The 22,599-nt window shown below is 52.0% G+C and overlaps 5 protein-coding genes across 10 annotated transcripts; 2 read left to right on the top strand and 3 right to left on the bottom strand.

The window, feature by feature from the left end:
• Window positions 1–1,209: 1,209 nt before the first annotated feature.
• Window positions 1,210–5,098, top strand: LOC117651614 (nuclear cap-binding protein subunit 3-like). The gene is made up of 9 exons (XM_034395778.1): window positions 1,210–1,512; window positions 1,673–1,839; window positions 1,916–2,061; window positions 2,148–2,368; window positions 2,452–2,641; window positions 2,720–2,929; window positions 3,014–3,384; window positions 3,470–3,639; window positions 3,733–5,098. Exons 1-9 carry the CDS (start codon window positions 1,318–1,320, stop codon window positions 4,199–4,201), a joined length of 2,139 nt encoding a protein of 712 aa, XP_034251669.1. The 5' UTR covers window positions 1,210–1,317; the 3' UTR covers window positions 4,202–5,098.
• On the bottom strand, window positions 4,924–6,775 carry LOC117651616 (glyoxalase domain-containing protein 4). Its single transcript, XM_034395784.1, has 7 exons — window positions 6,639–6,775; window positions 6,512–6,561; window positions 6,161–6,426; window positions 5,647–5,802; window positions 5,398–5,573; window positions 5,181–5,301; window positions 4,924–5,097 (listed from the first exon to the last, which is right to left on the bottom strand). Exons 1-7 carry the CDS (start codon window positions 6,726–6,728, stop codon window positions 5,084–5,086), a joined length of 873 nt encoding a protein of 290 aa, XP_034251675.1. The 5' UTR covers window positions 6,729–6,775; the 3' UTR covers window positions 4,924–5,083.
• Window positions 6,776–6,848: 73 nt separating this feature from the next.
• LOC117651615 (ketosamine-3-kinase-like) lies at window positions 6,849–10,225 on the top strand. 5 transcript variants are annotated; one of them, XM_034395782.1, is made up of 9 exons: window positions 6,868–6,987; window positions 7,301–7,509; window positions 7,786–7,932; window positions 8,047–8,188; window positions 8,260–8,504; window positions 8,584–8,637; window positions 8,718–8,859; window positions 8,937–9,111; window positions 9,192–10,225. In XM_034395782.1, the coding sequence occupies exons 3-9, from the start codon at window positions 7,792–7,794 to the stop codon at window positions 9,262–9,264; spliced, it is 972 nt and encodes a 323-aa protein (XP_034251673.1). In that variant the 5' UTR covers window positions 6,868–6,987; window positions 7,301–7,509; window positions 7,786–7,791; the 3' UTR covers window positions 9,265–10,225. The 5 variants fall into 5 exon arrangements, with proteins under 5 accessions (XP_034251674.1, XP_034251673.1, XP_034251671.1 ...); XM_034395779.1 differs by having other exon boundaries at window positions 6,973–7,067; XM_034395781.1 differs by having other exon boundaries at window positions 6,973–7,067; window positions 7,301–7,514.
• Window positions 10,222–11,378, bottom strand: LOC117651617. Of its 2 annotated transcripts, none has more exons than XM_034395785.1 (4): window positions 11,169–11,378; window positions 10,858–11,016; window positions 10,613–10,765; window positions 10,222–10,517 (listed from the first exon to the last, which is right to left on the bottom strand). In XM_034395785.1, exons 1-4 carry the CDS (start codon window positions 11,349–11,351, stop codon window positions 10,341–10,343), a joined length of 672 nt encoding a protein of 223 aa, XP_034251676.1. In that variant the 5' UTR covers window positions 11,352–11,378; the 3' UTR covers window positions 10,222–10,340. The 2 variants fall into 2 exon arrangements, with proteins under 2 accessions (XP_034251676.1, XP_034251677.1); XM_034395786.1 differs by having other exon boundaries at window positions 11,173–11,362.
• Window positions 11,379–12,934: 1,556 nt separating this feature from the next.
• On the bottom strand, window positions 12,935–21,717 carry LOC117651836 (ras-related protein Rap-2a). Its single transcript, XM_034396244.1, has 4 exons — window positions 21,507–21,717; window positions 18,143–18,353; window positions 13,760–13,993; window positions 12,935–13,690 (listed from the first exon to the last, which is right to left on the bottom strand). Exons 1-4 carry the CDS (start codon window positions 21,599–21,601, stop codon window positions 13,385–13,387), a joined length of 846 nt encoding a protein of 281 aa, XP_034252135.1. The 5' UTR covers window positions 21,602–21,717; the 3' UTR covers window positions 12,935–13,384.
• Between the last annotated feature and the right edge of the window lie 882 nt (window positions 21,718–22,599).

The following is a 22,599-nucleotide window of genomic DNA, read 5'->3' as shown; positions in this document are numbered from 1 at the left end:
AGCACGCTTCTCCAAAAGCGGCGCGATTTCATCGGTATTGGCCGCCAGGCGGACAGAGAGACAGTCCCTGTCACGGGGAAGGCCGATATTTCGTAGCCCCGCCACCCGCCGCACGCGAAGCGCTACAACCCGCTGCCAAATTGCCGTAGTCCAGCGGTGTTTTTGTTGGTTTGTTTTGTTGTTTTTATTTACGTCGAAACCTTACATCACTGAGGCATGCGGTGCATCGTGGAGTGTCGGCAGGCTGATGCCGACGTGTCTCTCTGTCTCCGTCACTCCATCACTCCGTCGGCCAACGGGTGGCTGGGTGGGTGCGAGAGAGACAGAGCGGTGATGCGCGTCTCGGAAGCAGCCCGCCGAAAGGCCAAACGCTGTGTGGCGAGGAGGGAGAGTCGTGGCTCTCTCTCTCGATCTCAATCGAGATCTCGATCTCGACGGCACACTTCCATTTCACCAGCGAGCACTGTACTAGTGTACTGCACGCACTGCACTCTCGCGTCTGTTTTCAATGCCGCTACACTGTACGGCCGAGTCTGGATTCACTCCCTGAATGGGACCCCTCTCTTTGAACGGTGGTTGTCGAGACTCCGAGATAATGCACCGGAGTTGCACTCCGTGCGAGAGAGACAGAGCAATGAGTCACTTTCGTCACTCTGCCTCTCTCACACCTCTACGGCACGCCCCACGAGTGCTGCAGAGACCGAGCGAGGAAGGCACTCCTGAATCAGTCTGCAGTCATGATGGCCTGCACCACGCACGCGACATGGAGCGTCACTGGCCTGCGCTTTACATTTACACTTAAATTGTTGCTCTCTTGCTACGTGCGCTGTTCGCCCCAGCGTTGAGTGTCCTCATCGTGTGCAGGGCGCAGTGCCACCACCCCGCCCCGCCCAAGGGTGTGCTTGTGGGATCCGCCCAGAAGGTAGGCAGCCCACCGTGCGCGTGCGCCCTGAGCGCGCTGGGCTGCCCACCTCCCAGGCGAGATGCCGGACGCAGCCACGTTGGGGCCGAAGCCTAATTTTACTCTCGCCTTGGTTCCTTCCGTTGGACGCCGCCCCTTGCCCTTGCCCTTGAAAATTCCGTGTCCTGAAGCTGATCGAAAGAAAGATTCTCCGGTGCCCCGATCCCGATAAAACTCCCGGAGATAGATTTCTCATAGAAGCCGGTCCCGCCTCGTGTTATTCGCACTCCCATGCTAGGAGGGCCAATAGTCAATTTGAAGTAGCAGTAGCAGTAGCGGTGGCTTGTTCACGTTCGCGAGTGACCAGCAGTTGAATTTTGGACAATTTGCTTGCAATAGACTTTAGTTGATTCACCATGGATGCGGTCATGGAAGTCGATGAGAGTGCGGAGGTAGCTCCCAAGGAAAATCCCATGGAATTGGAATCAGAAGAGGGGGAGTTATCGGACGACGATGGGGAGATTCAAGAAGCAGATGTCCTGGAAGATGCTTCTTCCACTGACCCTCTCAAGAAGCCTGAGATACCAGAAATCCGCGTATTCTGTCCCCTGGTAAATTACTGTAAATTATTGTAGCCGATCCTGTCTTTACTGTCTGCATTTTTCAGAACCTCCTCGACTATTTGTTTCTATTTTCTGTCTACTTTGAGGTTATGTTGTGTTTTGCGTCTTGCGTTTGTTTTGTAACAATGTTTACTGATGTTTTATGCAGGAGTCTGATATGAAAATTCAAAATCGAGCGGGAGGATTCATCACAGGCATTGACGTTTTTGGAAAAGAAGAACAGGCCAGACTTGTAGAGCGGGCAAAGAGATTTGGTCTCGACACTTCTCAATCCAATTTAATAACAGAGCATTCCTTAAAGAAATTGTACCGCAGGTTTGTTTAAATTGCATATGTCACTTATGAACATGTCAGCTCAGAATTTAATTATTCATGATACATTTTTATGCAGTGTCGGTGTCAAAGAAGGTGATGATAAGGAATTCAAGTTTGACTCTCTGCAAATGCACGGCACTGAGGCCATGAGTACTCAAGATGTGTTTGAATACTTTAAGGACTATGCCCCAACTTCCATTGAGTGGATAAATGATGAATCATGTAAGCTATTGGAGTGTCTTCAATGTGCAGTCAATGCAGCCAACTGAATCCTAAATTTATGCTAATTTCTGCACACTTTCCTTCAGGCAATGTGGTGTGGCTAGACAATTTATCAGCCATTCGTGCACTATTGGGTATTTCTAAACCTATTAAGAATTTGAACAAGTTAAGAGATCAAGAGCCAAGCAAAGAAAAGTCCCCCTCAAAGATAAAGAAAGAAAAAGATGATGAAAATAAGTCTGGTGAAGACAGTGATGTGATTATGATTGAAGATGAAGCGGAGACTGCTGCCAAACAAGCAGCTAAGGTTTGCAATCAATCTTTTTACTGAAGTAAAGACAACTTGCTTTGCCCTGTGCTCTTATTGTATGTTTGCATCTTATCTTCCAGCTACTAGATGAAGAGTTGGCTGCTGATCCGGAGGCTATAGATGCTTTGGAATTGAACATGCATATTCCACCTGGGCAATGGCGTAAAGGTGACACTCATCCTAACTCTGACGGGATTCTCCTACGTTTCTGTCCGCGACACCCAAAAACAAGAGAGGACGGCCCCAAAAGGCTTCCTCAACCCGTCTTTGGTTAGTGTAACTCATTTATCTTTAATGTTTATGTTAATATTGTTTAAAATTTAAATGTTTAAATCTTAACTTTTCTAGGTATGGTTGGTCTTGTGTCCAAATCTCGCAAGCAACGCATTAAAGAAGGTCTTCTGGTACGCCCCAAGATGTTCCATGATGACATGGGTGATGAACGGGACTTTGTCATCAGCTCTGATGAGGAGGATGGCCGGAATCCTTGGGGAACTCTAGCAAAGAGTTGGAGCAACATTGATCGTTCCAGACGTCCCCCTGCGCCAGTAGATGATGGTAAATTAGTCACATTTTTAACAGATCTTTAAAATTCTTCCCTCCAAAACTGCTGGCTCAATTGGATGGTTACTATTATTTCAGATTTGTTCGGACCACGTCTCCCCCCAGGTCTACCCCCTATGCATCGTATGCCTCCATCAATGCCTCTCCCACCTCATTCTATATTGAATAGAATTGGTGTAAGACCAGAAAAACTTTCTACTCAGAGCAGAAGAAAACGGTCTAAGTCACGGTCACACTCACCGTCACTTTCCCCAATTGTGGCTAAGACAAAGTCTGCTATTCATGCTAGACTCCATGGAAAAAGACGAAAGAGAGATGAGGATGATTCTGATGACTCTGCCTTTTCGGGTAGTGAAAGTGACAATGAGTCTTGGTCTCGAAAGAGCAAAATACCCCGTATGAGGATGTATGCTGATGAAGAAGAAGTGAAGGTTAAGGAAAGAACAAAGGTAAGCACTGGTGTCTTTTTTTTTTTTACCCAACCACTTAAAGGTTTTTGCCCCCTAAATATTTATAATAAAAATTTTTATATAGCTGCAAGCACGAAGAAGGTTGGGTTCACAAAGTCAAATGCACTCTGGTCCTGAGAAAAGCGTTGATTTGCGTGATCGTCTTGGAAGGGATGGAGCCAGGCATGGCGGTTCATCAAGGACAGAAAGCAGTCATTCACAACGATGGAGATCTGACCTCTCAGATAGAGTAGTGTAAGTAATATTTTTAAATACCTTTTTGACTTTATGATTGTCTTAACTTAGTAGGTAAATGCTTTATTGTGTTTTTTCTTTTCTCACATTTAGTCGATCTGAGCGTGTCAAGAGCCATTCTCGTCCAAAGCCCACCGTCAAGAGCGTAGCATCATCCGTTTGGTCTCGACTATCTACTGACAGAGGGATAAGAATTAAACATGAAGAAGAATCTAGTGCATCAGATAGTGAACATAGTGACACTACTAGTAGTAGTCAGGAAAATCTCCAAATTACCCGGACTTTGAGAGACGAAAGTGATGAAGACGAAAGTTCTCAGTCAGAGTCAGATAGTAGCAGTGAAGAATATTCTTCCAGTGAACAAGAAAGTGAGGAATCAAGACCCCAGGGAGATCTAAGGTCAAGACTAGGATTCAAGCAAGCATCCAGCAAGAGTCGCAGTAGAAGTAAGAAGAGCTCAAAGAGCTCCAAAAGCACAACTAATCTTCCAAAACAGAGATCACCCCTTCGTATTGAAATTGACAATGATGAATATTACCGATCTCAAAAGGACAATAGTTAAAATATTTGATTGTACAACCCCTTCCTTAAAGTTCCAATTAAGTCTGTTCAAGTTAGTGCTCATAGGACATTACAAATTATGTTTACAATTTTGTTAACGTGGAGAAGTTAATAAGATTTTTTTGTGACAATTTTTATTGTGGTTTTAACTGATTTGTGTAATTTTTGATTGCTGATTTAGAAGAGGGCCAATCAAGAGTCGGTGCCCCTGCCTTTGTTTAATCATTGTGGTCAACAAATTAGTGTAAATGAGTTCAATAATTCTTAATCTATTGAGACATCTTTTTCAGATAGTTCTATATTTCCTTCAGTGCTTTGTCTTGGGTGTGAGATGAATGGTTACTTTTTAAGAAGTAAATTTGACAGCTTTGAGATTTATGTCTATGTATGTGATACATATTGAGTTCTTCCGAAGAATTTCTGTCTAACCTTTTGTTGTTAAACGAATTTACAACGATTTTTTTTCTGTGAAAACTTATCATAGTTCTGGCTTATGATGAGTCATAATTTTTGTTTACCAATATTACTTTGTTAGTTTTGGTGATGGAGGCTTGTGTACTTTGGGATGTACATATTTGATACATATGATGTAGACCTTTTGATAAAATTTGTGTCCTACCTGTTACTGAGCCTTCATCACTCCAAGAGCAACTTTAATGCAGGTTCAAGTCAATTTCCTTTTCTCTAGAAGAGTAGAGAACTCATTATTAAATAATGTTCATATTTACAATTGCAGTTTTATTAACCATATGCATTCATTAATACTGAAAAGTAGCAAAAGCCTAATATTAATATAAAATTGGTCCTCATTTTCAATAGTGGCAAAGATTGCAGTTCAACAACAAATTGTGTGGATGTGGTGAAAAAAGCCTGCCCAGCAGAATTACTGTGTGGCACCTGAAACATATCAGATAAGAGATAGGGAATGTGAAACACATACCTTGAGAATATCAAAAGCTTCATAAATCATCAAGACTAACCAATAAACTTGTCTGATTTATCCACTCGAATGCATTTCTCAATCTGCTCATTTGCATCATCTTCCACAGCAGAAAGCGGCCGGAAACCTTCTTCATCAACGAAGCAAATTTCATGGCCATCCTAATTTGCCAAAAGATATTTTTATCAGATAAGAAGCGGTCTGGGATATTTTTGGTAATGTAGAGATTGAAGTGATAGTAGAAAAGATACACTTACTGGGTCAGCCAAAATGATCACTCTGACAGTTGCCTTCCCAGGGGTGTCCAGGGAAATAAGAGGTGTCAGAATCTTCTGGTTTGCTTTCTGAATAATTGCATCAATTGTTGGTTGTTGATCCATAGGTACAGCAAATGCAATCCTGCCACCTGCAGTCTCACGTACAACGGGAGCGCCTGATACATGTAAAATTTATCAAGTTAGTGAAAAGAGAAGGATGACTTAAGATGGCTTCCTGCAGAGACTTACCTATGTCACAAAGCTCCAAAACTGCTTGGTTTTCACCATAAGTCAATTGAACAGCCTTATCGGATTTTTTCAGAACCTTCATTTGTAGTAATCCTTGCCAGTATTCAATTGATTTATCCAGGTTGGACACAGCTAGTGAGATTTTCTCAACAGGGTCTGAAAAGTAAATTGACTGTATAACTAAGGTGCTTACGGAACCACTATTGTACTCATTTGGTAACTTATACATTGAAATTAAACGAGTAGTATGACATGCTTCAACCTTGTCTAGGAATTAGTACAAGCTCATAACTATTGAGATCAGAGAAACTAATGCAAAACAAGCTAGCAAGATAACACATTCACATTACCAATGTGACCCTCTTTCCTTCCCATCCCTGAACCTGAAAGCAAGTTCAGGCCATGAAGACTATGGTCCACCCCTTTTAGGAGCAACAATTTAAGTATTTTTCATTGCTTTATTTTTTCAGAATGTTTTTATGGGGGTTTGTTTGCCCGAAAAAGGTAAACTTACCCTTGTCTGATGGTTGGGGTTCATCGATGATGACCATACGGTACCCAATTGGCGCTTGAAGGATGTATTTGCCATTCTCCTCGATGACAGGCCACTTAGCTTCCCTTGCCCTTTTCAAAGCCTCACTCGATCTAATAGTCAAACCCACCAGGTCATTTCCAAGTTTGTAGTCACGAACCAGGTAATTGTAAGTCAATTCTACTACAAAGTGGGTATCCTCAGGGCCGTAACCAACCATGGTCTTACTCCAGCGGTTGTCATAGCCTCTGCAAAAGGAAAATTGAACATATAGTGTTCAAAGAAACATGATGAGGTTCCACAATGTTGCTTGGAACAAGGCTGATAGCTTACCCGTTACAGGCGGCAGCACATCCTTCCCGGAACTCCTCATGGCGCAAGACCTGTCAGAAAATATGATTTCCGTCAGCCTTGAAACATAAAATCATCTCATGTTTTTCCACCAGCGCTGAAAGCTTACCTTCATGCCCAGAATATCCCTGTAGAACTGGATTGTCTTTTTCCTGTCAGGCACTCGGACCACATAGTGCAGGGCTCTGCCGGAGATCATGTTGACAGTGTCGAGAAGGCACTGCACTGCACGAGCTAGGAAAAGAAAACCGGTCTGGCGTCTGCGACTGACTCGCTTGCTTGCCGACGAAGTGCCGACGCTTGACTGAGCAGTAAAAATGCCTCGGTTGCACTCGACCCGGTGACACAGCAGGACTAGCAGACAAGACAACGAGCCGTTCTGATCGTCGCGATTACGCAACTATCTTGTGACCGAAGCACCGAGACGTCCGGTTGCAGTGGCGCCCGTCGCAGTCGCTGTGAGTATCTACTCGGACACCTCCCACCGATACCTGGACCGAACGCCGCACGCCTAGAAAGTAGAGAGACCTTGAATCAGGTTCGGTTCATTGACGTAAACACACAGCAGACAGCACTGACGCAGCTTAGCCAACCTACCGAGATCACAGTTTTATTTTCACGCTGCGTTAGGAGCAAAAGAATGGAACCGATCATGTTTCCGAGAGCGTAGCTGAAAATTATCGTGTCTTAATCCATTGTACGCGGTACATTTGGCCTGACAGTAGAATGTTGAAACGCCGGCTTAATTTTTCGTTGGTTTTCTGTTCGTAGTGCGGCGTTTCGCCGCTGCAGCGCAGCAGCACTGTAGCAGTAGGCTGTTTGGTTTGTGTCGTCTGTCACTGTTTGTAAACTTGACACATGCATCAAGGGATCGGTTGAATGAATTAAGAATTGACAATTTCTTGTTAATCTCGAGGGAAGTCCCACAAGTTGCGATCTCTCAACGAGAGTCTGTTATTATAGAAGAGCGAGATTTTAAGGTGAGGTCAGTGACTAGATCGATTGGTGTCGGGCTCGGCGGGGCTTGTCGGGGATTTGATATTTTCATTATTGAGACCTTTTGTGTCTGCCCAATCCTGTCAGATGTCACTCGTAGCATTTTAGTATTCTCTCCAGTCTCTTTCGGTTGTAATCTCATTTGGTGTCATAGTTTAAACTGTAGTGTGCGTCTGGAGAAACAGTATACTTAATTACACTTTTGAATGCTCTCTTTACCACTACTGAAATTTTTCGTCTACTTTCGTTTTGTGTTCCAGTATGCAATGGAGGCACTCTTGAAGGAAACACTGAACACGTCGACCTTGAAGCGGACAGGCCAGGGTGGTGGTGGCTGCATCAACCAAGGGGAGGCTTTCATCACCGACACTGGAACATATTTTGTAAAGAGCAATGGCAAGTCAAAGGCAAGTCATTCATAAATAATTATCCTGCTTAAAATTTATTTCAAGTTTCTGCTGGAATAATTGATGTGCTTCTGTGATACTACGGAGTTGATTTGGTGTATTTAATTATTTCAGGCACGAATCATGTTTGATGGAGAAATGGCATCGCTCCTTGCCATTGCAGCAACTAATACTGTGAGAGTGCCAAAACCTGTGAAAGTCCTTACCAACCCAAAAGGTGGATCTTCCATTGTACTGGAATACCTAGAAATGAAAGGTGTGTTTTGACATCTGTGCCGTGCTTTGTTTTCCTCCCTCTTCCCAGCCTTACTTGTTGTTTGTCTTCAGGCGTTCGGAAGTATTCGAGACGACTGGGTCATGAACTTGCAAAACTGCACCAGCATAATATAACCCTGGGTGTGCAAGCCAGGAAGCTAGAGAATACGGTAACCAAACCACCACAAGTAACTACCTCTGAAGAAGTGTCTGCAGAGGATGGAGGCCCTCCAAAATATGTCACTCAATTTGGTTTCCACACAAGCACGTGTTGTGGGTACATTCCTCAAGAAAATGCATGGTCAGATGATTGGTTGGTAAGTTCATAATTGAATTTTCAGAAGTCTGTAGGATGCACATAAAATATGTATTATACATATGTCTTTTTCAATCCAGACCTTTTTTGCTCAACAACGTCTACAGCATCAGTTTAACCTCTTGGAAAAAGATGTAAGTCTTTAAATAAGGATGGAAGGGAGAGATAGAAATGTTGTGCCTCTTTTCAAATTCCTCTTATTTCTCTGCTGCAGTATGGTGACAGGGATGCGTTGGGACTTTGGTCTCAACTGCAGTTGAAGATTCCTCGATTCTTTAGAGACGTTACAATTGAGCCATCACTTTTACATGGAGACCTATGGGGTGGCAATGCAGCAGAAATATCCAGTGGCCCAGGTATGGATGTGTTCCCACGTCTGTCTCAATCTTTTTCTCAGAATTTTGTTGTGCACAAGTTTATTCTGCTTTTGCAGTGGTGTTTGACCCAGCCTCATTCTACGGCCACCATGAGTATGAGTTGGCGATTGCTGGAATGTTTGGTGGATTCACAGCCTCGTTCTATGAAGCCTACCATTCTCATTTTCCTCGAAAAGAAGGCTTTGACAGTAGACATAAGCTGTACCAACTTTTCCACTATCTAAACCACTGGTACTGTTCAATTTTCACTTCCCCTATGAGCATTAATTGATTGTTAACATCTTTTCACAATGATCCTAATTTTGTTTCAGGAACCACTTTGGATCTGGATATAAAAGTTCCAGTATGTCTGTCATGAGAAGTTTGCTGAAAGGCGATTATTGAATGATGGTACTTGTAAGACTCTTGTGATTGACAAGCTTTCCATGATTGTCTCAATCATAAATTAATTGTGTCTCCTGTGATTTTAAATTATACAACCATGAATGTCTAGACTTGAAAACAGCCAATTGATGTTAATAATGGCTAGTGATGTAATAAACAAAAAAACAAAAGGTTGTTTGTAAACCTTTGGTAAACCCAAATGAATGGTGCATGTTTTACATAATTGTCTTGTAGAACAGCATAGAATTTTTTGAATCTATTTTTTTTGCAAATTTATTGGGCTTTAATGCACACTATTTTCCTGCCAGTTGTATCTCTTTGAAAGCTTGCAAGTAGAATGTGAGGAAGGAGCCAACATCCTCCTGTATGTACATTTTTACTACTCAGTGCACTGTGATAATTATTAAATGAAGTGGATTGGTATTATGTATGGACTGGTTGTTACGTGATTACTGTTGGATTTTTAAAGAATACTCAATAATTGTTATGGTTGGAATTGCATTCCAAAATATGCTAATTGTGATAGACTTGGTGGAAATGACTGTAATTGATTTTCATTAATTTCTTCATGAATTGCCTCATATTTATTGTCTCATGGCATATATGTATTGATGCTGTACAACATTGTACACAAAATAAAATTCTTGTAGCTATTAAATTGTTGCACTGTGGCTGGCTTAAGATAAAAATGTAATAAAAAATACAGCACAGCGATAAAGCCCATGATTATCTAAATTTTCTTACACTTTAGAATCTAGTTTCTTATTGCAATTTATTGATATTTATGTTGCTAAATACTTTTTCATGATCTGGAGTGGAGAGTTTAATGAGTGGAGGGAGAGGAAAGTGCCATGTTTTCTGATGCTTTAGTGTTAGCAACAGAGTTAGATTCATCTGTCATAGTCAGTTGTTACTGAGATGTTATAACTTCTGGTTTGAAATAAAATTGAAAAGAGATGTCTTCCTTGGTTAATATTTTTTGAAACCTGACAATGGGGCTCAGCACACAGCACCTGAAAATATCGAAAATTGGTTCACTCCCCAGCCCGGCCTGGTTGCTTGCCGCGTAGGCTGGGCTAGCCGCGACCCCCGCGCTTGCCCTTGGAGCGGTCCACGGAGAACACGACGTTGTACTTGAGGATGAGGGTGGGGCCCGACGTGAACTTGAAGCCCAGCATCATGCGGTCCGGGCCGGGCAGGACGGGCGGCAGAAGGTGCTCGTCGGGCCGCCAGTCGTCCACCTTGTAGGTGCCCTGCGGCAGGATGGACAGGGCGAGGGCTGTGCCGGTCTGTGTCTCTCTCGCGCTCGTAGGGAGTGCCGTAGGGATGCGAGAAAAAGACGACTCACCTGGAAGGGGCACGGCTTAAAGTGGTACATGTTGCCGATCTCGTTGAGGATGGGCTTCTTCTCGTTGGCGATGTAGTCGCAGAAGTTGCGCTTGTACTTGAGCCAGCCGGGGACCGGTTTGTTGTCACGCATCTCGAACATGATGACCTCAGCCTGCGAATCGACAGGGTGGGGCATCGATGCGTCGAACGGTAACAACTCGTCGGAAATTGTAGTAAGCCCTGCGCCCCGCCAGCTCCGCCTACCTCGGTGTCGTTGGGCCAGGCCTTGGCGATAACGATCTTGTGGAACAGCCCCGGGAGGCCCCCCTTGTCGCTGCGCCGGATCCGGATGAAGGTGTCGGGGGTCAGGTACTCCGGGTTCGGCTCGTGCCCCTCGATCCTCTCCAGGATGATCTCATAGTTCTGCGATGGGCAAGGACATTGGTCGACGGGCCAGTCAGCCTGGCGGGTAGGCAGCCCGGACGCAGTTCTGCTCGACGGGACGGCCTACCCGGCCTGCGTAAGGGGCCCCGCCTCCACGGCCTCCACGGCCTCCACTGTAAAGCTGTACTCACGGACCCTTGCTGCGGCCGTAAGTGGCGGCTGCAGTAGCGCCACCTCTGCAAAAGCAAGCGCTGCCGCGAGTCCCAGGCCGAGCACCGCCATGACGCCGGCCTCACTGTCGCACCGCCACACCTCGTCCGAGCAGAGCAGTGCGGAGCGTGGCGGAGCGACGATGGCACGTCGGAAGGAAGCATTTCCGCCTCCGACCCGGCAGCAGCCCGGCCGGGTCAGGGTTTGCCCGGCCCGGCCCAGCGGCCAATCAGAGCGCGGCCAGCAGTACTGGTCATTCCCCGCCCGTGGTGGCGGCACGGCACGGCACCGCACGGCAGCAGAGCATTAGCACAAATGTTGCGCTCGGAGTGACGAGAGCTCGCTTCCGGACCAGCAGTAATTCATTTTCTGAGTGAAATTCTGGATTGGCATCATACACGCGGCTCGTTTCGCAAAGAGACTTTTTGTTTTCCTTGGAGTGTGTGTGTGCCGAGGTGCGACAGGAAAAGCGGAATGAAGGGTTTGTTGCGGCCAAAATCAGCAGTCCTCCATCATATTCATTTATTCGACATTTTGCATTCCGTCACAATACAAATCTTTATACCATACGCATGAAGAAACTTTTATACAAGGTTTATTAGTCTAGATTTTGATTCTCAAATTTTGGCGGGCTGCCCCCGCTGCAAGAGGTCACCTGCACAAAAGTTGGTGCATTCCTTCAATTACTTTTTTTTTTAGTCTGTTCGCAGTCTTCCCGAAAGCGTCGTGACTCTGAAGAACACCGAGCCCTCGCCTACCGCAAAGGAACCACAGTCAATTTGACTACAAAGTACTCAGTTTGAACGGGGCTTCGTACATAATTATGGTACAATACACGACAGAAGTACACCGCATCTTTCCAAAAAAATGTGTCGAGGAACGTAATTTCCGTCCCACAAACTGGTGTATATTTAACTACTGTAGCAGAAGGAGGAAGTTGGGAAGTTGACGGAGGAAGGAAGCTTTCTAAAACCTAGTTGCTCAGCCCTGTGGCTGCGACGTTCGAAAGTACAACTTTTTTCTCTTTTGCACCACAATTTTGTCTCACAAAGAAGAATCACCCTGTTCAAGCTCTACGATAGAGAATGTCCAAGAAATTTTTCGAGAAATATATCGTAATTTATATCTCACACACAAAGTATCCTTTTATACACTCGTAATTCTGGGTACTTATTGGAACAAGTTGACACAGAGACTAAGTTACACGTGCCGCTTGGAATTCCCTATTCCTACCAAAAAATCCAACAAAGTCATTTAGGGTGCTGCGCGTGGTAGTCACGCCTTCGTTGCCAGCGTTGCGGGGTTGCGTACCTCACCTGCCGGCACACCCCTCAGCATTGAGGCCTCTCCACTGACAGTGTGCAGTCCCAAATAAATACAAACACACCCGGCGAATGCAAGCAGCCGAAGCAACACGCGTCAAGAGGATTCAACTCTTCACTCGGAGGGAGATGATGGAACAATTTGGATTCTCAATGAAAATAATTTTGGATAAGGCATACTTGAGACAAATAAATTGGTCAAGGGGAGGTAAATTTTCACTGGTGGGAGAAACTGTCTGGTTGAATTACCTCACGGGGAGGGCTGTTGTGTTTTCAACTGTGCCCGAAAGCGTCCAGAAATTCGATAAAATTAGTTAAGATCTGTTGCAAGCTTTGAGACTTTTTAAAATGCAAAGTGAGCATGATTTGAGGAACTCTTTTTTTCTGGTTGCTGAACAGTTTCACAAGAAAATCGAGCAAACTAATTTTTTTTTAACTTTGCCACGACTGCCTCACATTCACAGCCAATTTATTCGTGAGAAACAAAACTCCAAACAATAAAATTGACGCACAACAATTTTTTCATTTTTTTTTTACGAAACCTGATGCCTAAGGCTGGATCTTGCAAGAAAATATTGAAAGCATACACCCCACACAGATAGAGTCACAGAGTTCATTCTTTCGCAACAGACATACCTAAACGAACGGTTTCGGAAACCTTTACACAAAAAAATGACAGTAGTTGGAGAAGAAAAGACAAAAACAAAATAATACATATATGGAACCCGCGTAGCCGGCGCTGCGCAGCCGCGCGTGCCGTTGTGTGCGGAGTACACACCGTAAGTTACAGTGTGGGCGGCGGCGGGTTCGGACTCATCGGACACTGGGTCGAATGTGGTTCCCACCCTGGAGGCCAGGGCCAAGGCCAGGCAGCCCTACGAGATGACGCAGCTGTTCCTCTTGCCGCCCGCGTGCCGCTCCTGCAGCTGCTGGAGGTGCTGGAGCTGCGCGGGGGAGGGGATGGCGGCCGAGGACGGCGTCGACGGCCCGCCGGGCCCGGGGTGCGGCGGCAGCGACTGCCGGCGCCGGCGCAGGGCGGGGCTCAAGTTGTACTTGACTTTGGCCTGCGACAACAGCTCCTTGAACACCTGCGGCACGTTGGTGCCGTCCTTGGCCGACGCCTCCACGAAGCCGTTCTCCCAGTCCACCGTGACCACCGTCTCCGTCGTGTCCAGCTCCACCTGGGGGCAGAGTGGGGGTTATTTGCTGCGCCCCGCGACGATCGTGGAATCCGGAGGTCCCCGACTTACCTCCCGCTCCTTGCTCTCCAGGAGGTCGATCTTGTTGCCCACCACCACGATGGGCGAGTCCGCGCCCTTGGCCTCCAGGATCTGGTCCCGGGTGGTGCGGACCTCCTCGAAGGTGTCGGCGTCCGTCACGTCGTACACCAGCACGAAGGCGTCGGCCGACTTGATGGACAGCGCGCGCATGGCGGGGAACTCGTACGAGCCGGCTGTGTCCAGGATGTCCAGGGTCAGGTTCACCTGCAGGCACAGGTGGAGGCGGTCCAAATCCCGGACGCGTTTTCAGCTCCATAGTCGCTAAATGGCACTCGAGTCGAACGTGTGACCCCACCAATGGATTGCTCTCCGAACGAGGAATCCATCGGTGGGGTCACACTCTCGGTTCGAGAACTATTTAGCGACTCTGGAGCTGAAAACGCGTCTGATCTAACCCAATGGTACTGTGTAAGTTGAGGGCGATTGAGAGAGATGGAGTGAGAGTGAGTTGCCGTGGGCGTGTGTGCGTGTGTGCTCATGTGAGGGTGGGCGAACGTCCTTGTCTCGCCCCCGGGGAGCGCCCCCCCTCCCCTCCCCGACTTCCCCGCCCCTCCCCCCGATCCTCCATAGCGTCTCCGCCAAAGCGGATGTATGAAGAAAATCCCGCAGCAAGGTGTTCGGCCGATCCTGCGTGAGACAGACGGACAGACAGACAGACAGACGGACGGACGGACAGACAGACGGACAGGCTGAGGGGGGAAATGGCTTGGAGGTACGATGACAATCATCCCATCCTCTTCCTTTCGCTCTCCCTTTCTTTCTCTGACTCCCCCGCACAACCTCTCCTGGCCCTCCCCCTGACCCGCCGCGGCCACTCAACAGGTCCATTCGGAGGCCTTGTCCGCTCGGAAACGTTTTCATCTCGTCATTTCGGCCGCTCGGTGGAACACGGCAGTGTGGGGCCTCGTGAGTTGGACCGGGCTAAGGCGGAATCATGACGAGGCCTGGCACAGTGGGCCAGAAGACCGGCGCAGGCGGCCAAAACTGTAGACGCGTTTCGAGCTCCAGAGTCGCTAATTGGGACTCAAATGGAACGTGTGACCCCACCAATGGATTGCTCTCCGTACGAGGAATCCATTGGTGGGGTCACACGTTCAGTTCGAGTCCTGTTTGGCGACTCTGGAGCTCGTCTGGGATTTTCAGGAGCGACTGAGTGGGCTGGATGAGTGGGCCACGAGGAGGACGACGACCCGACGCGCAGTGCTGACAGAGCACGGCGGAAAAAAATGAAAATAAAAATAAAAAGTTAAGGGGAAGCACGTCCCGAAACGTCCCCGCTGACTTTTTCTCGTTATCTGGCGCCCAGGACACGACGGGGTGCGCTGCCGGCCGGGAGCGAGGTGACGTCTCCGTGATGACCAAACCGCAGCGCTGCAGGGCGCAGCGGACTGGCTCCGAGGGGCGTTTTCGTCGCTCTGTCTCTCTCGCACCTGTACGGGACGCCCCTCGAGTGCGAGAGAGACGGAGCGACGGCTCTCGGAATCAGTCTGCAGTGCGGCCAGGACGGCCGACGCGTGATTCATTCTTTATTTCCGGACAAGCTCTGCTGCCGCCGCTGCTGCAGGAAATTGGGGGAAATAAGCTGTTTGGATTGGCGAGACTGGTGGAGCAGAAGCAGCGCAGATTGGATTGGAAGGTTTCTGCCGCCGGGGCGGGGCGGGGCGGGGCGGGGCGGGGCGGGGCGGGGCGGGGCGGGGCGGGGCGGGGCGGGGCGGGGCTCCCCTGGCCTGACCGGCCTGACGGACAGCGTGAGGGGACGCCGCGGACAGCACGGCAGCACCCACCAACGGTCATGGACAGTCGTCTCCGAGAGAAAAGATTTCATGGCCTTGTTTTAACGGTGTAGGGGGCGGGCGGGGTCCGGTCGGCCCCAGGGGGCGGCGGGCAACCCTCGGCGGGGCCTCAAATAGGCGAACCGATCAAAATAGCCGCATTGGCCGGGCCGCCAGTCTGACCGAGGTACCGGCCATACCGGGCCTTGCTGGCCTTGCTGGCCGCCCCGTGGCGCGTCACGTGACCACCGAGCGCCCCGTGACGAGCCGGTCACGTGGCCCCGCCCGGAAATGAAAAAGCAGCTCGTAATTAAATTTGAAAACAATTTCGGTAATGAATTCCGTTTCCTCGATTGGGCTCGGCGTCGGCGCCCTGCCGCCCCACCGCAGCCCGCTAAGTGGGGAAAAAAGTTTGGCGCACCCTTATTACTTCCAGACGGGAATTATTGGAGCCCCTAAATAATCGGTAATTGGGTCCAGAGGTATCGCCAGCCGTCGCGGCGGCCGCGGCGTCGCGAGCCAAGATCCCGTCCTGGAGGGCGAACCCGCTGGGCGGTACCGCTGCCGCAGGAAAGGTCAAAGCCCTTTTAGCGCCGTCAAAATTTCCGCGCCAAAAATGGAATTTTTAAAATAAAAATGTTTAAAACAGTTTTTTACTGGTGGAAAATTTTGGGTTCCTTCATAACTAGTTTCTCCTGAGAGAAGTGTCTTTGGGAAAAATTCGTTGAGACTATTAGTGATTCTGAAATTGGCGACTGCGTGATGATGGACTGCTGGCTGTGGATTCCAATAATCAAGGGATCGGTAAAGTTTGGGCGAAGGGCGAGGATGCTTCCGTGGAAAGCTTCTGCCGGAGTGCTCTTCCCCACCCGCGGCCTCCCACACCTAATGGCACCACGCTGCCTAGATAAAGAGCTCGACTCGAACCAGTTCAGCGACCGGGCTAATAGGCTCGCCTTCGCTTCACGCCGCCAGGCCGCGAGGAGGGAACGCCCGGGGAAAAGTTCCCCGGCGGAAGTTTTTGAAATCCTTGTGGCAACGCGCGCGACCGTGGCGCCACGTTGTTCGCAGCACGCTTTCATTTCGAGTGTAGGCACACCAAGCGCTCCGGAATGGCTAGTCTCACCGAAAGGTTAGCCAAGCCTAGCCTAGCCTCGCGCCGGGCCGCGGGGCCGGGCCTGTAAATGGGTCCGATGCTCGGTCCGATGCTCGGTCCGATGGTTCCGATCCAGTGAGCCACAAGATTGCAGCGCCGCGACGTGGCTTGGCCAGGGCTTGGCAGACTTGGCGGCGCTCGGCGGCGTTGGCGAGGTTGGATAGTCTGGCTCGGCCTCCGGCAAGGCCTCCGGCGATACCACGACCGGGGCTAGGCCGGGGGCCGGGCGGCAATTACCAGCCGGGTCGTCGCTCTGTCTCACTCGCACTCATGGGGCGTCCCGTACGGGTGCGAGAGAGACAGAGCGACGACTCTCGGCAGAGGCCCGCGCGCCTACACCCTACGCCCCTACACCTGAAGCACACCCCCACGGGTCCACACCCCTGCACCCCGTCCCAGGGACTCATCCCAGCCCAATATACGAGATAATTGTCGATCCGTCCCCTCTGGCGCGGTCCCGGGGAGAGCCCGCCCCGAATGCACGTGCAGAGCTTGACAGCCTCTCCCTCGCCTCGCTGTTTTCGAGGTGGTTGCCTGGCTCGTGGTCCTGGGTGAGTATAACCCGTTTTTTTTACGGACAGTTCTTCGGAACGGTAACGCGCTCGCGCCAGCCCCGCACTCAAGACATGTCAGAGGCACGGCGGGGCGGGGCGGGGCGGGGCGGGGCGGGGCGGGGCGGGGCGGGGCGGGGCGGGGCGGGGCGGGGCGGGGCGGGGCGGGGCGGGGCGCCCAGAGGGTCGCGCCGCCGCCGTTCACCGCGGGCTGGCGTGCCGACGATGGAGGGTGTGTATAGTGGTTAGAAAAGGAAATATAGAGAAACGCTGCCGAGGGCGACGGGGAGGGGGAAAGCTCCAGGGAGGAGGGGGAGGGGGCACTCCATGTTCACCCATGCAAACGGAGGATGGCGACGGAGGAGGGGGGAGTCGGGGAGACGGAGCGAAGCGGGCCGCTTGGGCTCGAGAGGAAAGTGTGATGAATTTCAATGTCCGTGTGAAGCCGTGCCGGTGTCAGGCCTTTTCCAGCCAGGCCGAAGGGCTGCCTGCCCCGCCAGCCCCGCCAAGGGAGACCCCGAGTCCCCGGCCCTTTCTGGAGGGCTGGCAGGGCACGGCACGGCGTTCCACATATTACGTAAGCACATTTTTCGGTGCGGTGAGCGCGCCCCTTTGCGTAGCTGGCGAGGGATTGAGAAATTTCCGAGGGTAGAAAAGGGACACGAGGAAGGCCCTGAAAGGGCTTATTTAATCAAACTGTGCTCCCTCTGGAAAAAAGGGTCGAAAATTGGGGGACCGTCGTGGTGCTGCAGCACTGCGGGTTGGCCTGTCTGCTGCCGCCTTGATGCGAGCCTTGATGAAAGCCGAGGGAAACCAATGTCCAGAGTTTGGTCGCAAAGCCTGCAGCCTGTCGCCGGGCTGTCAGTGTACTCACCCCGTTGACGCTGAACTCGCCGTGGTGCATCTCCTCGACGGTGCGCTTGTACTTGGGCGAGAACGTGTTGTACAGGAACTGGGTGATGAGCGCCGACTTGCCCGTCTTGGCGGCACCCAGCACCACCACCTTGTGCCGCACCTTGGCGCCCGCCACGCCGGGCACCTCGCCCTCGCCGTCGGCGTCCGTCGCGGCCGCGTGCGCGCCGCCCCTGCAACGAGGAGGCCGTCATCGCGGCGCCCGTCGCTGTGGATTTGCCAGAAGACCGGTGGAGGCGGCCAAGGCCCTAGACGCGTTTTGAGCTCCAGAGTCGCTAAATGGGACTTTTGGCCACCTCCACCGGTCTTCTGGCCCACTGTGCCACGCCGACGCACGGCACGGCGCAACAGCGCGGGTGCACCGTAAAACATTACAACTTTCCAGGTAAACAATCTAAGAGCAAAAACACAACAACAAACATAAACACAGGCGCACCCCTCGGGCCGTTATACGGCGACGTGACGTAATAAGTGGACGTATCGTTATCCTGCTCATTAATCATGCGCGTCATGGTCATCTTTTATTCATCCACGTTTAATTTTTTCTCGCTGTTTTTAAACGGCGCATCATTAAAAGAGCAGCAGCCGGGTGGAAGGCGGCGGGGAGGGGGGGGGGGGGGGGACGCACACGTCGCTGACGCGCCGATCCCAGTCGCTCTGTGCGTCTGTGCCGAACGGGCGGGTGGCTGAAATTGAAGAGCGAGGGGGCAGGGGAAGGGGTGGAGGGGGGTATCACGGTGTCACTGCGAGGTACTCCGCGCCACTCGCCCTGCTCGCCTTGCTAGGGGATGTACTTGACTATGGAGATGAGAGTCACAATACAAGTTGGTCGGGGGGTGCTGGCTGGCGTGGCTGGCTGGTCGGGGGGGATTTGGTTGCCCCCACCCCGCCCCACCCCCGCAGAGGACGTCCCCGAAGTGGGAATGGAAGGGCAGGAGGCGAAATGGAGTCTCATTTCCACTTTTTCCGGTTCCTGGCCACCGCCGCGGAGTCGCGGCGTCGGAGCACCAGGGCGGGGCGGGGCGGGCACGTCGCGGCGTGGCCAGCGATGCCAGCGAGCACGGCGGCGCCTTCGCACCGGGTATCTGTCACCGGGCTTCCGGCGCGAGGTTCCGGCCACCACGGCCTCCACCGCTACGGCCTCCACCGCCACGGCGAGGACTCGGCCCGCGTCCACCGCGCTCGCCGTGGCGAGAGGCGAGGGAAAGCGGCTCCCAAATGAGATCGTCGACAGTTCGAACTCCGAAACTTTACCACCCAAAGAGCAAACTTTCATATGATGAAATTACAAATAATTATTTTAAAGCAAAATAAATAATGAAACTGCTGGACAAAAAGTATGACCCGAATCCGTTTTATTTTCAACCCATCTCAATGTTGATAACGAAGCCCGAAAATTACAACAGAGACAAAAGAGTGGTTCTCGAAAAGCCAAAGTAGTGTCCCTGTCCCCGCCCCCTCCCCCAACCTCCTCCACTGGCAGTCCCGCGGGGTTCCGGTTTAGTCCGCGTGGGCCTCGGCAGCCTCGGCGTGGGCCGGGAGGGCCGGGAAGGCAAGGCGGGGACTGAGATTACGCGGGGCGCCTCGACAGCCTCGCCCGGCCCCGTCGCTCTGTCTCTGTCGCACTCGCGGCGCGTCCCGTATGGGCGCGAGAGAGACAGAGCGACGCCACTGTTCGGCTGGCGTGGGCCGCGACTTTGAGAAATGGCGGCGTTTTGACTTCCTTTACGAGCCGCTCGACGAACGCCCTGCAGCAGACTGATTCCGGGCGGAGGTCTCTGTCTCCCTCTCTCTCGCACTCGTGGGGCGAGCCGTGTGAGTGCGAGAGAGACAGTCTCAAGTGCAGCAGCCAGCGCGGCAGCCAGTGCCATTTTATTCCTTCATAAAACGTCCTCCAGGACGGCCTCCTCGACGGCGTCCTCAACGGCGTCCTCGACGGCTGCACGGCGCGCCGCCGCCGTCCGTGTCGCCGAGCCACAGTTTTTCCCATCGATGCTAAAAAAAGCGGCGTCGGCGATATGGCCTTTAAGGAGCCCTTTACGCGCGGCTGGCTCTGGAGGCGCAATCGGCCCGGAGTCGTTTTCGTTGCTCCGTCTCTCTCGCACTCGCGGCTCTCGTCTGCGTGGAACGGCCCACGCCTGCCTGCAGACACGGCGCCGCTCGCTCCGTGCGTGCGAGAGAGACAGAGAAACGGCCAGGGGCACGCGAACCGCGACGCGAACGCAGGACTTGTTGCAGCACACACGCTGGCCCACGCCCCTTCATGTATATCCAGGCCGAAAAAAAATATCCAGAAATCGGCCGGCGATGCCCCGCGCTCGGGGGTTGCCCAAAACGCGAACATAGCGCGTGTGAGCGGAGGCCCTCATGTGCGCTAGTGCTGGCTAGAGTGCCAGTGTGCCAGCGTGCGCCGGGTATCGATGGGCCAATTTTTATGAATGCCTGCCGCTACGGCGTTGGTAGCGCAGTTGGTTCGGACTTCGATCGGTTCGGCCTTGAGCAGCGTGGGCATGGGTTCGACTCCCCTCAAGGTGTAGTTTTTTTTTTTTTTTTTTTGGGGGGGGGGAGTTTACGACAGTAGTATTACTTTGGAACGGACCGCGTCCACAAGTGTCTGAGATCGAACATGGGAGGGTTCTGGGGTGGCACCCTCGGTGGCACCGGCTGCAGGCTCCACAGAGTGCTGATTTCCCAGTGCCCCGCATTGCCCCGGCAGGTGGCGCGGCCGCGCGACGCCGTGACACCTTGACGCGGCCGTGACGCCGTGACATGCGACGTGTGGCACAAAGGACACTAATGACTGCGGGCCGGCCGAGCCGACTCGGTGGTGGGAGGGAGAGGGAGAGGGGGCGGCGAGGGGGAGAGAGAGTGAGCTGTCCCGGGTTATCTCTGCGCCAGTAAGTAGGGCGTGGCGCGGCGGTGCGTCAGCAGGAGACCCGTGCCAGATCAACCCCCTCGCCCCTCTGCGTGGAGCGCCCAAACCTGAGCCATCAAGTGTAAGAAAAATCCAACTTTGAAAAAATATTACTGTAAAGTTTGGTCAAAACCGCAGCAGATCTAAGTTGAACGCAATTTGGCAAAACTCAATTTTTGAAGGAAAAAAAAAGAAAAAACGCGTTTTGCATTACGTGCCTCTACAGAATGAAGGGATATTGCGACCTTACGCAACCCCAGCCACCAGGCCTCAACCCTGGAACATATTTTCCGCAACCACAAAGGTCGAAAACCGCTGCAAGAACCTAACCTGGCATGCGATGGCAACTACAGTCCTGCTTTCAATGTCGCGCAGTGGAGAGCATTCACCGGCATGCGGTGTGTCGACTCACCTGTGTCCGTGCCTGTCGTCCAGGCCATGGTGGTCGTCCTTGAGGAATGAGGGCTGCAGCGAGAACCGCCGCTTGAACTGGTGCCGGCCCTTCATGAGCTTGCTGGGGGTGCTGGGCGAGCTGCCCGCGCTGGCCGCGTTGTGGTGCTCCTTCTCCTTGTCCTTGTCGCGCTCCTTGTGCGGCGTCGACCAGAAGGGCGAGCTGCCGCCGCTGCCGCCGGGCGCCGCGACCGAGGCCGTGCGCTGTGGTCGCCGGCGGCCCGCCCGCAGCTCGGAGCGCGGGGTCACCGGGGCCTCATCGTCCTCCCTCAGGTCCACCAGCGACTGGCGGCGCAACGCGGACGACGACGTGGCGAGGCGCGGCGCGGCCACCACGGCCACGCCCGCGGGGGAGGCCGGCGAGGCCCGCGAGGCCCGCGGGAAGCCCAGGGCACGACGCCTGCAGGGCCTGCAACAAGGAAGCACAGGTCAACGTCTGCCCGGGACGGCTGGCTTTCAAGCGACTTCCCAGTGGCGTTCTTTGCCTCCGGCGCCTCGAGCGCCTCACTCAGTGGGCCAGAAGACCGGGGGAGGCGGCCGAAACTCTAAACGCGTTTTGAGCTCCAGAGTCGCTAAATGGGACTCGAACCGAACGTGTGACCCCACCAATGGATTGCTCTCCGAACGAGGAATCCATTGGTGGGGGTCACACGCTCGGTTTGTGCCTCGCCCCCGACTTTGCGCCAAGAACCCGCGTTTCGTTGCTGTTGCGCCAATAACGCGAATACCACTTCCTCCTTGCCGATGGTGCAACTCATACTCATACCCGTCTGCCCCCCTCCATTCCATCGGAACAACCACGGCGGTAAAACCCTCCCCAGCACGCGTTCCTGGAGGGGGGAGGGGGGATATGGGGGTAGTATAATATTGGTGCCACAATAATCATCCCCTCCCCGAGGGGCGCGTTGGCGGCGGACTACATGACCACACTGCACCGCCGCCGAGTCCAGAGGGTCGTCTCTCTCGCGCTCGCGGGCCGGGCCGCAGGGTGAGGGTGCGAGAGAGACAGAGCGACGGCGCCCGTTCGGAGTCGGTGCCGTCGGCCCGTCGGTCCG

This window comes from Thrips palmi, unplaced genomic scaffold (genome assembly GCF_012932325.1).
Source record: "Thrips palmi isolate BJ-2018 unplaced genomic scaffold, TpBJ-2018v1 HiC_scaffold_6, whole genome shotgun sequence".
NCBI classification, from domain to species: Eukaryota; Metazoa; Arthropoda; class Insecta; order Thysanoptera; family Thripidae; genus Thrips; species Thrips palmi.
The sequence above is the reverse complement of the archived record's forward strand: the minus strand, read 5'-3'. Positions and strand labels throughout refer to the sequence as shown.

What these genes read in the sequence shown, in the direction of transcription:
- LOC117651614 (XM_034395778.1), top strand. Translation starts at nt 1,318, where the DNA reads ATGGATGCGGTCATGGAAGTCGATGAGAGTGCGGAGGTAGCTCCCAAG. An exon ending in TCCGCGTATTCTGTCCCCTG is followed by an intron (nt 1,513 to 1,672) that starts GTAAATTACTGT and finishes TGTTTTATGCAG; the next exon opens with GAGTCTGATATGAAAATTCA. An exon ending in CCCTGCGCCAGTAGATGATG is followed by an intron (nt 2,930 to 3,013) that starts GTAAATTAGTCA and finishes CTATTATTTCAG; the next exon opens with ATTTGTTCGGACCACGTCTC.
- LOC117651616 (XM_034395784.1), bottom strand. Translation starts at nt 6,728, where the DNA reads ATGATCTCCGGCAGAGCCCTGCACTATGTGGTCCGAGTGCCTGACAGG. An exon ending in GGGATATTCTGGGCATGAAG is followed by an intron (nt 6,562 to 6,638) that starts GTAAGCTTTCAG and finishes ATTTTCTGACAG; the next exon opens with GTCTTGCGCCATGAGGAGTT. An exon ending in TTTGGAGCTTTGTGACATAG is followed by an intron (nt 5,574 to 5,646) that starts GTAAGTCTCTGC and finishes TACATGTATCAG; the next exon opens with GCGCTCCCGTTGTACGTGAG.
- LOC117651615 (XM_034395783.1), top strand. Translation starts at nt 7,792, where the DNA reads ATGGAGGCACTCTTGAAGGAAACACTGAACACGTCGACCTTGAAGCGG. An exon ending in CATGGTCAGATGATTGGTTG is followed by an intron (nt 8,505 to 8,583) that starts GTAAGTTCATAA and finishes TTTTCAATCCAG; the next exon opens with ACCTTTTTTGCTCAACAACG. An exon ending in TTCCACTATCTAAACCACTG is followed by an intron (nt 9,112 to 9,191) that starts GTACTGTTCAAT and finishes ATTTTGTTTCAG; the next exon opens with GAACCACTTTGGATCTGGAT.
- LOC117651617 (XM_034395785.1), bottom strand. Translation starts at nt 11,351, where the DNA reads ATGCTTCCTTCCGACGTGCCATCGTCGCTCCGCCACGCTCCGCACTGC. An exon ending in TACGGCCGCAGCAAGGGTCC is followed by an intron (nt 11,017 to 11,168) that starts GTGAGTACAGCT and finishes TGCCCATCGCAG; the next exon opens with AACTATGAGATCATCCTGGA. An exon ending in CCTGGCCCAACGACACCGAG is followed by an intron (nt 10,766 to 10,857) that starts GTAGGCGGAGCT and finishes GTCGATTCGCAG; the next exon opens with GCTGAGGTCATCATGTTCGA.
- LOC117651836 (XM_034396244.1), bottom strand. Translation starts at nt 21,601, where the DNA reads ATGAAGGGCCGGCACCAGTTCAAGCGGCGGTTCTCGCTGCAGCCCTCA. An exon ending in GACGACAGGCACGGACACAG is followed by an intron (nt 18,354 to 21,506) that starts GTGAGTCGACAC and finishes TCCTCGTTGCAG; the next exon opens with GGGCGGCGCGCACGCGGCCG. An exon ending in TGGAGAGCAAGGAGCGGGAG is followed by an intron (nt 13,691 to 13,759) that starts GTAAGTCGGGGA and finishes CTCTGCCCCCAG; the next exon opens with GTGGAGCTGGACACGACGGA.